General features: G+C 45.4%; 1 protein-coding gene across 1 annotated transcript in view; it reads left to right on the top strand.

Moving 5' to 3' along the window:
- The window catches only part of CTC1 (CST telomere replication complex component 1), a 191,922-nt gene that overhangs the window by 49,332 nt on the left and 129,177 nt on the right, over positions 1 to 13,413 (top strand). Inside the window, exons 6-8 of the mRNA XM_085636896.1 lie at positions 8,959 to 9,291; positions 10,006 to 10,134; positions 11,659 to 11,885. Coding sequence (XP_085493022.1) covers positions 8,959 to 9,291; positions 10,006 to 10,134; positions 11,659 to 11,885 — 689 coding nt within the window. The remainder of the gene's footprint in view (positions 1 to 8,958; positions 9,292 to 10,005; positions 10,135 to 11,658; positions 11,886 to 13,413) is intronic.

Genomic DNA, 13,413 nt, shown 5'->3' with positions numbered 1-13,413 from the left:
ATGAAAAAGGGTGGTTTGGGCTTTGCTAAGGGTTCAAAAGACAAAGTCGAGTTAGAAGTTTAAAAACTACTTAATCAGTTTGTGAAGGCAGACTGTGAGTCAAGCTTTGCTTTGTCACACTCATGGTGAACGTCTTCAGTTCACGAGGGCAACTTAACTGGCAGGCCCTGGGCACATCTGAAACCATATACTAGTGACTTATGAGACAGTTAACTTATGCCAATTGGGTGTAAACCAATGAAACATACACCTTATAAGGGAAAGAGCACTGGCACTGGTTGGCAGGCCCCAGTGCATTTTCAGAGTCGTCAAACCAGCAGCATCAGTCAAAAAGTTTGGAGGTGGTTATGCATAAAGAGGCATTTCCTTACGGTCTTGTTATAAGAGAACCAGTAGGATTGGAGGCAAGCTCTGAGCTTCAGTAATAATGAAACATCTAGAGATAACTGTGGTCATTGAAAGCCATAGTGTAGCCAAAGGCAAAGTTTAACCCTCTTTTGATGTTTTCCTGAGCCAGGAGAATTTATTGGTCTCAGACTCCCATGTAGTATTGGTGAAAGGGAGGCATAGAGGCTTAGTTGACCTAAGTTTCTTTTCTGTTCACACTAAAGCTACAGATGTCCATCTTCATGTTGCAGTGTTCTTCATATTGCATCTTGCGTAAGCAGATTGTTGTCCATGTTGGAACATGATTCCACTGAATTATGTTTTTCTGACTGGTCACCATGAACAGAAAGTCTTTGTTTGATCTCATTTCCGAAGTGCTGTCTGGGATTATTGCCTCTTTTTTCTTTGTCTGAAACTATTCATCAGTGCATACATGTCACAAAAAAGTGTATTGTTCTGAAAGGAGAAGCAAGGTTTGCCTTAAAAAAATACTCTCTTACAACATCTCTCACAACAAAATCTAAACAGTCTACAGTAGCTCGGGTAATCTGGGTGAGCACTAAAGAACTCTTGTGTGTGTTTTATTATTATTATGTTTATTTTTTTTAATTAGTTTATTTCGTCTGGTTGACAATGCAATACACACGTACATCGTAACTTAGTTGTTCACAGGTTACATAGCATGACAAATTTATACAACCTCATTCTTCAAGATCTGGTGATGATCTCTCCTTCGCCTCGTATTGCGATAACAGAGACAAAGAAAACAGAAAAAAGCCCAGCATTACAGGTTAACAGCATAGCTTTCGTCATTCGATATTACACTTCGTTACTCATGGAAACGCAATCTCGTCTTCAACAGACATTGCCTGGCTTTGCACATTCTAATCAATTAACATATATTAAACATTCTCCTGTGTTGTCAAAAGGTATTGTTTCAGCGGTTCCCAGAAATCGCGGGGTCGTGATGTCATCGGTAGTTCCTCTGCATATGTCTCCATGGTTTCCCTACAATAGGACATGTCCGTTAGCCAGTTCTTGAATCTAGGGGGTCGTCTACTGCCCCATCTAATGGCCACTCGCCGTTTCGCTAACAGTAGCGCTATCGCTAAACATTTCCGCCGTCTCACTGGCGTTAACTTGTATATCCCCAATAAACACACAAGGGGCGTGTTCTGCACCGGTTCAGCCAGCATTGCAATTATCGCCCCTATGATGTCCTGCCAATATTTATGTATCTGTGGGCATGCCCACGCCAAATGTAGAAAGTCCACATGCATGGCGTCACACCTATGGCACCTGTCATGAGATCTAAGGCCATATCTGTGGAGCTGGACCGGGGTATAATAAAATTGGTGCAGGAATTTAAAGTGTATAATCTGTAAATTACAGTTTGATGTCAGCAATTGCAGTTGTGTGCAGCTATATTCCCAATCACACTCTCTATCTTGTCTCCTAGCAATGTCTCCCACCTAGTGATCGATCTGTTGTCCGTCCAAGTCTGTTCCGATTGTGACACATTGTATAGGCGGGTGACTAATTTCTGGCGTGTCTGCGCTATTAGTAGGGCTTGTAATGCATGCAGTGTTTGTGGCTCCTCTGGGTAGGTGTTATATAATTCCCTAGTCTCTACTTGCAGCCGCAGGTGGGCGAACATCTTCATTGGTGTTCTAATTCATGGGGGTGCACAACTCAAGAAGTCCAATCGAAACAAGTAAATAGAAAAAATAACTTCTTTATTCCAATAGATTTCTTTTCTTAAAAAAGCATCAAGTACAAGCTGTCCAGCCAACGCGTTCCAAAAATGTTGGCGTCTATATTTATTAATGAAAGGGGGCGATATGAGTCACATCTGGTCAAGTCTTTGTCAGGTTTTGGGAGTGTCACCAAAAGAGCCTCCCTCTATGAGGCAGGGAGCTTACCCTCTTCATACGCTTCCTCATACATTATTATTATTTTTTTTTACTTGAGGCACAGGTTTCATTAAGTCCTCCAGTTTCTCTTTCACAAATCTGCCTTTCAGATGGATACTTCTAACCCCAAACACCTCACCTTTAGAATATCTCCAGTCACCAGACAGGATCCAGAAAAATGTAACAGCAGTGCTCCTGCACGCCGCTACATGGTTACATGTGGCTCCGCGTTGACTTTGTTCCTCCCGGTAAGTGAAGATGGAGCTGCTTATAAGTGCCACTCCCAAGCAGCAACATCAGTTGCTTTCTTTCCGTGCCTTAATGTGTGGATGCAGAGCTCGCTCCCAACATTATTTCACCCCTTGATGAGTTTTTTTCTTACAAAAATCCTTTTTCCAGTGTGCAAGTGCACTCTGTCCCTTCCTAAAACGACATGGTTTAAGCCATGTAGGGATTGTCATAAATAAATGTTTGTGGCAGATCCCTGTGTTATGTACCTATGGTTTTCTATGTTCGGCGCGTGACTCGAAGTCCTGCGAAGAAAAGTTGCATTTATGAATCCGAAGGTGATCAGGATTAGAATGTGAAGCTGAATGTTGCCTGTGATCAGGAAGACTTCTTCCTTAACATATGAATAAGGGACACTTTGTTTTCACAGGCAAGCCCCTGACACGGAGGAGGCAGGGTTTGAGGTCTGGTACCAGAATCGGACCCAATACAAGGAGGCGCTCTCACACCAATGGAGCTCCTCCCTAGAGAAGGAGGAGACAAAAAACAGCAAGAAGAAATAGTGAGGTCAGAGGAGAAATGGATGAAAAAGCAGACACAGCACCATAGGCAGTTTTTGGACATCCAGAAGCAGAAACAACTGCTGCGGACGGAGGAGCCAAAGATTCAGAGGATTCAGAGTCATCGACCTGCGGGGATAAAGTCGAGAGCAAACTCCCAAGGCGTCATAGCCTGTTTGCAGCAGGAGAATCCTGCAAAGTGCCAGTCATCCCAGCCATGCTCCAGAAGGAGCGTGGCTCAAGCAGGTGTGTGATCGGGTCAGATCCTGGGGAAGGTGGGTGGGTAGTACGAAGCCAGGGGAGTCATAGGCCAGTCTTCCCAAAACGATCAGAGGTCTGATGTATATTGTTTTCACACTGGTGTTGGTTACGCTGTCCGAGTCCTCCCCAAGAATAAAGTACTCTTTTATAGTTTTTCTACTCACAAGTTTGGAGCACTAGAAGCACTTACCGTTTTAAGCCTATAGTAAGGGGCTGTCAAAATTTTGACATGGTGAAGGCGGTGGTAAAGTACAGGAAAAGAGTAGTAACTTACCTGCGTTTATATTGCTCTTTTTCCATGGAACTGGCATGGTGAATCTCAGCGCAAGACTTGAAAGGGTGAGAGAACCATTATTCCTCTGTACTCTACCTGTGCACCCATAGTTAATAAAAATAACATCATCCTGATACACAATTAACTGGATTCAGCCTTTATTATATTAGAAAAAGTGCACAACTGTCACATCGTCGAACACCGAACGAAGTCTTGGAAGTGCATCCAATAACTGAAAGTTTAGTGGTGCAGGATTTTACCAGTAAAGTGAGCCCCAATTCTTTCCCCATGACTCCTCCTGATACAGTCCAGTCTAATTCTCCAGTCAGTCAATGCCAGCTGTTTGCTGGAGCAATATTCCCATGCATTATGGGACATGGTTGGAGAGATCATGCTGGCCATGTCTCTGAGGAATTTTGTGCCAAGCACATCATCTGGCCTGGGCTGAACACCTTGAATAGAGCAATTGGCATTAGCATGGTGCTTCGGCAATACACTTAGGTACGATCCATGGGCTTCTAAAGAACATTTAAGCCTCTTTAATTTACATGCAATTCAATGGGTTTCTCTTGTTTGGCTGATTCAGCTTTAGAATGCTTTAAAAAAGCCAGGTCACAACACGCTCAATAGGCCTTTCCACCCCTGCTAGACAGTGCCCTCCACTGTTTCTCCCCTTTCGAGGATACTCCAGAGGGCTTTTGTAGCAGCAATGCCAGGGCCCACCGCTCCTCCATAGATTCACCATTTCTTTGGGGTGCAGAGCGGATCAAGCAGACAATGCCCCGCAAATCAGGGGCAATGTAATTCCCAGTCCCACACCCCTTGAAACATCAGCCTCTAAACTGCTTCAGTTTACAATTATCTGCACACCACCACCCTGTAAGAGGCAGAAGAAGACATTTTCTTTATGGGTGGCAACGGATAACATTCTACAGGTGTGTCCTGTAGATCATACTACAAGGCTATGTTCTACCATTCATTAGACCCACTGCACCTCTCAACCATGTCAGAGCATCTTTAAGAGGAGCACCTTCCCATCTTGTTCCTAGAAGTACAGAAATAGGGACTGGCTGTTACTCCTGCTATTTCCTTATGTCGAAGAAGGACGCAGACCTTCATACTATTTTAGATCTCTGCCCTCTCCATGCCTTTTTCTGTAAGGACACATTCAAGATGCTCACACTGGGCCAGGTTTTGTCTGCCCTGGACCTAGGCAACTGAATGGTGGCTTTGGACCTGCAGGATGTCTGCTTTTGTGTACCTGTCCCATAGTCTTACAGGCTGTACTTGCGGTTCAAGATGGGCCAGGAGCATTTTCAATTTGCCATGCTCCCCGTCCTCATCACCCCTCATATGTTCACAAAAGTGATGGCTGTCGTCGCAACACATCTTCAGAGGATGGTGATTCCAGTTTTCCCCTACCTCAACGATTGGATGTTAAAGACAGGCTTGCCTCAGACAGATGACGGCGAACCACATGGTTTTCTTTATCAATGTGCAGAAATCACATCTGACTGGTTCTGAGGCTTCTGCGTCTCTTGGCATCCCACATCCCACTCTTCAACTATGCTAGGTGGCACATGCAGGCTCTGCAATGGAACCTAAAATCTCAGTGAGCCCAACACCAGGGAAACCTGTGGGATTACATCCAGGTTTCAGAGTAAACTGAAAAAGACTTGCTGTGGTTGCTCCTTAGCAATTGGATGGGCTGCAGATGCCTCTCTCTGTCCCTCCCAGAGTTGACAGCATCAAATGTATGGCTGCTGGGACAGGGAAGTCATCTTGGAGAGGTCATCTGGGAGCTCTCTAGTCTTCTGGAGAGACCTGCTTTCACATCACTCTGTTTGAGTTGTGGGTAACATACATGGTGCTGAAAGCCTTTTTGCTATTACTCAAAAGAAGGCTGGTTCAGGTTCTTACGGACTCCACCACCGCTATGTGGTACTGAAACAAGCAGGGTTGGGGGAGGGGTCCTGTGACTTGTGCCAGGAGGCACTTTATCTCTGGAGCTGGTAGGAGCGCCAGGGAATCTCTCTAGTCTTGAAACACTTGGCAGGATCTTTGAACAGCCGGGTGAACGAGCTCAGCCAGTGGTGCCTGGCAAATCTTAAGTTCGGGTTACACTCTAAGGTGGCACTGGGCATCTTCCAGCAATGCCGAGAACTCTGACTAGATCTTTTCGCCACCTTGGAGAATGTGCAATGGCAAAACGTTTTGTGAGCTGGAGTTTCCACACAGGCTGTCTCTCAGAGACACATTTCAGGTAGATTGGCATCAGGACTTCTGTACGCATTTCCACCGCTGACCCTCTTGCCCTGACTTCTGAAGAAGATCAGGAACAACCAGGTCCAAGGCCATCCTAGTGGCTCTGGATCGGGCAGGGAGAGTTTGGTACCTGGCACTTTTGGGCATGAGCATCTGACTTCTGATTAGGTTGGACCTGCTATCACTGGAATGGCACACAGGGTCCCTGTTTTTCATATCTGTCAGGCCAAGACGTGGGCTTCAGTAAACATGTTCATGAAGAACTACTGCCTTGGTAGCCAGGTCCAATGGGAAGGGTATTTTGCCCGTTTGGTCTTGCAGGATTTTTGGTCAGAACCATGCCACATAACCACCACCTTGGGAGGTACTGCTTTGGTGTCTATTAAAGGTGAGGCATCTCTTGTTACAAATATCCATTAGAAGAACAAGGTATTTACCTTCAGTAATGCTTTTTCTGGTGGATACTCTGTCAAACTGCAGATTCTTCACTGCCCTTCCATCTCCCCCGTTTGTGAATTGTCTCTTTTTCCCATCGAAAAAGATACCAATCTATCTGATTCATTGTTCAGCACTCACAGAGTTCAGAAAGAAATTGGATGTGCCTCCATCGTCTCTTCCAGGACAGAACAAAGTCAATGTGGAGCCCCCACAGCGGCACCTACTAGCACCTAGTAGCCTGGCTGTTAAAATCTTCTGGATCCAGTCTGGCTCCTGGGGATATTCTAAAGGTGAGGAATCTGCAGTTAGATAGAATATCCACCCGAAAGAGCATTACCAAAGACAAGTAGCTTGTTCAAGAAGATCTTGCAACTTGTGCCCCTTGCACTTAGGGCACTAGTTACCCAAATGTTTAGTCCACAATCTATTGTTTCTTGCTTCTGCTATTGACTTGGGTAGCCGAATGGGAGTGATCAAACATAACTCTTCGCTAAACTGTAGAAACAATGACCAAGTTTACCACGGAAAAAGAGACACTTTTAAGGAGCTTCATATTTACTTTCGTGCCTACATAGACTTAGGCTAGTAGAAGCTGGTGTTATAAAATTTAACAGAGGAGACTCCAAAATAACTGAAACCAAGCATGCAGAGTTTTTCAGAGACTGCCGGAGACCCTATTTGCTGAACTGGTTCTGTTGTGTACGAATTTAAATAAGTATGTCAGCAAAGGCTTCAGGTCATCGGACATTGGAAATCTGGAAGGTCTCAAGCATCAAAACCAGAGGATGTAAAGTGTTCTTTGCATTTTAAGTGTGAGGTGACAGAACCACCAGTTAGTGGATGCCCTGGGTCTGGTACCAAGCAAAACCAAAGGGGATGATGGACAGAGTGTTGAACAATGCAAGCACTCGCCCCCAGTCAACTGATCTGGGTTTAATCCATCATCATTCTTTAGCTCACTCCGCCACCCCAGTTCAGACATGGCCATATGCAAATCAATCTGATCCTGTGCCTCATGGGAACAGTCCAGCCCGAACTGTCAAGCCATGTCTTCCCTGGATCGGAAACAAGCATCCTGGGACCGGTTTCTGGCTAATCAGCCATCATCAGCCAGGCTAGCTTGAATCCAGTGGCAAAGTGAGCAAGGGACCCACGTCTGGGCATACCCTGCCAACTTAGGGCGAACAAAGCAAAACCAAAGGGGATGATGGACGGAGTGCTGAACAATGCAAGCACTCACCCCCAGTCAACTGATCTGGGTTTAATCCATCATCATTCTTTAGCTCACTCCGCCACCCCAGTTCAGACATGGCCATATGCAAATCAGTCTGACCCTGTGCCTCATGGGAACAGTCCAGCCCAAACTGCCAAGCCATGTCTTCCCTGGGCTGGAAACAAGCATCCTGGGACCGGTTTCTCGCTAATCAGCCGTCATCTGCCAGGCTAGCTTGAATCCAGTGGCAAAGTGAGCAAGAGACCCATGTCTGGGCATACCCTGCCAACTTAGGGCGAACAAAGCAAAACCAAAGGGGATGATGGACGGAGTGTTGAACAATGCAAGCACTCGACCCCAGTGAACTGATCTGGGTTTAATCCATCATCATTCTTTAGATCACTCCGCCACCCCAGTTCAGACATGGCCATATGCAAATCAGTCTGACCCTGTGCCTCATGGGAACAGTCCAGCCCGAACTGCCAAGCCATGTCTTCCCTGGGCTGGAAACAAGCATCCTGGGACCGGTTTCTCGCTAATCAGCCGTCATCTGCCAGGCTTGCTTGAATCCAGTGGCAAAGTGAGCAAGGGACTCACGTCTGAGCATACCCTGCCAACTTATGGCGAACAAAGCAAAAACCAAAGGAAATGATGGACGGAGTGTTGATAAATATATATATTTGTATTATATTTTATGTGTGTGTTTGTGGTTGTGTGAGTGTGGTTGTGGTTGTGTGGTTGTTGTGGTTGTGTGTGTGTGTGTGTGGTTGTGTGTGTGTGTGTGTGGTTGTGTGTGTGTGTGTGGTTGTCTGTGTGGTTGTGGTTGTGTGTGTGGTTGTGTGTGTGTGGTTGTGGGTGTGGTTGTGTGTGTGGTTGTGTGTGTGGTTGTGTGTGTGTGGTTGTGTGTGTGGTTGTGTGTGTGATTGTGTGTGTGTGTGTGTGTGTGTATGTGTGCGTGTGTGTGTGTGTGTGTGTGTGTGTGTGTTTTTCTGCACTCTTTTGGCTGAGCACTCTGCACTCAAGAAATATACGGGCATAGGCATGGATACACACCAGTAACTTTGTGAATTGCATCTATGAGTGTGAAAGGTAGTACTACTACACATGCTCTTAAATGCTGTTCTGAATTGCCCCTTTGTGTTCATGGGTAGGTCACATAAACAATTAATCTGATCCAACTAGTGAAGAGATTGTTAAACTAGAGAAACAAAAAAACTACCACATTTTTCTTTATTGGTAAGCACTAAGTGGCAAACATAGGTATATGCAGTCAGTGCACGTCATTACTTAATCTTAGGTTAGCCAGTTGTAAAAGTGGGACAGTCTTTGCAGGACATAACTTTAGGGCCAGCTGGATCTGAAGCCTTAACAAATCTCTGACATTGATGTTTTTGGCACCTTGCTGTTTCCCTCTTGCAGAGCCCAGAGAAGTTATGCTGGTTCCACGCTTTGCGCTCTGGAAACCATTATGTCCTCACAAATCTTCAGGCCTTAAGGTTGAAGGTGTCGAGGTGTAGGGTGTTCACCGTCAGCTCTACATCTGAACTCCAGCCCTACGATAAGAACCGTGTCAGTGTGCATGAACCAAACATATTGCTTGGTTCTGAGGCCAGACCTGCTTGTGAAGTCCATCCTCTTCCATCAGTTGAAGCTTCTACGCCGCAGTCGAGCATGCAGGACAGTTCAAGCTTGGAGCTCCTCGCAGATGAGCCTGCCTCTTCAGTAAAAACGTCCAAGATGCTGACTTTCAAGGTGAGCAGTGGGGGCAGCAGCTGGGTCCTTTAGGAAAAGGTAGGGAGGCTCTTTCCTGCTGGCGTAGCACCATTCAGTACAAGATGCAAACAGTGGATGAGAGAGCGGATGGCTCGGCACATGAACTTTAAGTCAGTGGCAGAGCTTACACTTTTATACAAGCTTGTGGAGCGGGTGGGAGAACTGACACCTGTGGCAGGCATCATGCTCTTAGCAGGAGGAGCTGGAAGTGTAGCCCATTGCAGCACAGTGGGTAGGACAGTGAGTGTCAGTAGAAACAATACAATGGCGGGAGGGGAATTGACACTGAATTCTAGAGTAGGCATTTTTGTTTATAGGTGGACATTGCTAGGACCACTAGAGTGGACTCGTTACTGCATGTGCCTATAGCTGGTTGGGAGAGTTGGCACATTCGTCTATTGTGCTGAACAACTTTGTTTATGATTGTACCGTATGCAGTAGTCTTTGTTGTTTGTGGTACTGAGTCTGGAGAGCTAACACTTACATATATGGCCACCATAAAAATGTGGGGGTATAAGACAGATCTGTCCATGATTGGCAGGAGGCATTTCCCGCACGTGTCTCACCAATGAATGACAGTAGTGGACCTTGGCATTGGGGCTGAGGACTTAGGTGAACATAAACAGGGGCTGCACCATGTGGTTGAGAGATGCATTTGCTCATGGACTGGTCTTCTCTGTCTTCATGTTGCAGGGCACCATCACCAAAGTGCTGAATGGTCCTGCTGGTCTCTATGAACTCGATGGCAGCATTTGCCTTTGTGTGGCGCATCAGCCGATCCTCCAGAATGGACGGGCTCTGCGCCCTGGGGCAGTAGTAGAGGTAAGATGGTCCCTGTGATTCACCAATGAAAAGCATGAGCTCGTAACTTTCCAGCTCTGTCATCCTTCCTGCAGGAATGTAGGAAACATGTGTTTCCTGTGTAGCTGTTACTGCCAGACAAAACCTGCCCTTGGCTCGCTAACATTTCCTGCCCTCTTTTTCTCTAGCTGTAACTCTTTTTACCCTGTTTTCTCCTGTCCATCTACCAGTTCCTATTTTCAATGCTGTCCCCCTCCCTGCACTGTTCCTCTCCAACTGTTTATGTTTATACATATTTTAGAGCCTCACTGACACATCTGATTGCTCCCAATACTGCATTGTACAGTGAAATCCCATATGTTGGCAGCAAGAGATCAGGATGTTGTGGTGAACAGTGTTGAAGACCACTGACCGGTCAAGAGGCATCAGGGGCCTAAGTCTTGTCCTGTCAGTCCCCCACCTTGGGTCATCCGGTAGAGTTCACACACTGCTTCTTTCAACGCACTGGATAAAAGACCAGCCTGCAAAACAATCAAGAAGGTGCTGTCCACGATCCATGCCTGTATTTGCTCCATTGCTATCAGTTTGTGTTGCTTATAAAGATACTGTCCCTGGATATGGAGCAGCATTTAGTGAGACGTACTCTGCATGTCTTTTCTTTTTATGACAGGAGTAACAGTTTATCTTTTTTATAGAAGTTAGTATTGCTACTGTTTGGCATGGTTGATACAGTTCCAAGCAAAGCAAGTCCTTTAGACCCTTTGTGGACATATATATATATATATCTTCTGTAGAGTATGTTTTATTGCTAGCGGTCACTGTTACCAGATAGTTCTGATCATTTTGATTAAACCTTCTATTGAATATTCTGCCTTATTATCACAAACTATTGGGATACCCCATATTTCTGTGGTAGGATTTGGAGATGTTTCACTTCGATTATTAAAGTAGCACATTTTCTCCTTAACAAATAAGTAATTCCTTGTAATAAATATTTCAGTTTTTTAGTATGGCCTTACCACTGTTTCATTTTCTATGGTATAGTCTAGAAGGTGCCTGCAGTGTCAACAATACATTCAATTCCTAAGCTTGCCTCCTTTTCCTGACTTGTTTCTCAGCAGTGATGATTTTCCTCTGGTGGTTTCTATTTTCCTTCCTTGGCTAGCGTCTCAGCTGTGTCTCTTTTTCTCTCACTGCATTTCAGAAGTGACTGCTTTCCTTGTCTAGTGTCTCGCAGCAGTGCCTCACTTTCTCACTCGGTTTCTCTGCACTGCCCTATTTTCTCAGCTAGAATCTACCCATAGTCTGCCTTTCTTTGTCAGTGTCTAATCTGAGCCTCGTTTTCTCACTCAGTGACTCTCCACAGTGCCTTATTTTTATCTTTGGTAGATTTTAATCCATGGTCACTCTATCTTGGTTTTCAGTCTCCGCTGCCCCTCTTCTCACATCATGTTTCACTAGTGATTAATTTCTTCCCCTCATGCATCACAGCAGTGATTCCTTGTCACAGCCAGATTTTCACAAAAATGCACCTTTTTTCCATAGCTTGAGGATGTGCATCTTCAGCAGAAGCCCTCTTCACACTTCCCTCTCATCGTGCTCTGCTGTTGTCTGCGAAGCGTCGTAAGAGTGAGCGACTTTTCACGACTCTGCACCACGTACCAGCCATTCAATGCCGCCGTGAATATTTACTCTCAGCTGCTCATGATGTACCACCTGGACCTGCCTGGGTACCTGTGGATGGTGTCTGCAATTGAGTCACTTCTTCAGAAGTGAGTGGGTGGAGCTTGGTGTGTGGTGAAGGGTTATTTAGGAGAAGAGGATTCTGCTTCACAAAAGGTTTGGTCTCTGGAAGAAGCAGATAAAGGGAGGGGAGACAGGAGACTGATGGAAGTGGGAAAATAGTAAGGACAAATGTCTCTTTAGCTCAATATCTATGTTTGTACCTGACGTTTTTTGTGTGTAATCCATAAAGTGTAATTCTGCAGGGGAATCTATAGTAGGCCCAGTTGCGGCAAGCCCACCGCTAACACCCATCTTGCTGCTCCTTGTGCAAGTACGTCTTATTTACATGTGTGTGGCTTCTTACCAGTCCCAGCAGCTTCACATCCTTCTGTTAGGAAGGGAATCCACCAGCTGCTTCCTACAGCCAAGTCTGACAAGCACAATCCTTATCTGGCCCTAGTAGCAAGTCAGACAGAAATCACTGTGGAGTCTAATGCAGCCTGGCAGTACATTTTGGAGGAAGAGTGGAGAAGTATCATTTTGATTTCAGTCTCGATTATACACAAAAAAAGAGTCCTTAGCCATAGTATTAACTCATAATGCACATTTATTGTGTTGCGTTTTAGACGTGAGTGTATCCATTTTGTTTTTGAGTCAGTGGCATAGTCCACAAAAACGCCACATGCTGTAATAGTCAGCCTGTCTTCACCTAACTGAAACCTAACCTAACCTGACCTTCTGTCCTGGAAGAGTGTGAATTTCATGTTCCACCACCGTTGTTCTCCCTTGGGTTAGTGAAAACACTTCTTTCAGGGGTTGAAGGGTACTAATTAAGTCCTGCCTTAAGCCGTCGGACAACTCCGGATCTATACTATGTTCTGCTAAGGTTACGGACTTAGAATCCATTAACACAGGTAACGGCCTTTCCCATTTTTTAAACCGGTTTATATGGTAGATCTGTGTCTTTTTCTTATGAGAATCCAGTTCTACTCTATAGGTCACTGGGGTTACCTTTTCTATTTCCTTATATGGTCCCTGCCACTGACCCAACAACTTTTGTTCTGTGGTTGGCATCATAAGGAGGACCATGTCTCATATCTCTAATGCACGGTCTTTTGCTTTTTTGTCATACTGTTCTTTTTGGGACATCTGAGCCTTTTCTAGGTTATTCCGTACTATCTCCCTTACTTGGTTCAAATGTGTCTTCAAACTGGTCACGTATTGTAAGAGGGGCTTGGTGGTGTCCCTTTCTTCCTCCCATTCTTCTCGGGCCATATCTAAGAGGGTTCTAGGTTGTCTCCCATACAATAACTCGAAGGGAGAATACCCCAAACTTTTCTGCTGACTACATTTGATGGTGAACAGGGCTAAAGGAAGCATGTCTTCCCACTTCCTAGCTTTCAGGTTCAGTAGTTTCTTTAGGGTTGTTTTTAATGTGGAGTTATACCGTTCTACTAGACCATCGGTTTGGGGGTGGTAGGCTGCAGTGCATATCTGCTTGATCTGCAGCTGTTGACACACCTGTTGCATCAGGCGTTAAGTGAAAGGAGTCCATTGGTCTGTAATGACCTCCCG

Source organism: Triturus cristatus, chromosome 12, assembly GCF_964204655.1.
Source record: "Triturus cristatus chromosome 12, aTriCri1.1, whole genome shotgun sequence".
Lineage (NCBI taxonomy): Eukaryota > Metazoa > Chordata > Amphibia > Caudata > Salamandridae > Triturus > Triturus cristatus.
This window is presented reverse-complemented; position numbering and strand designations above follow the sequence as displayed.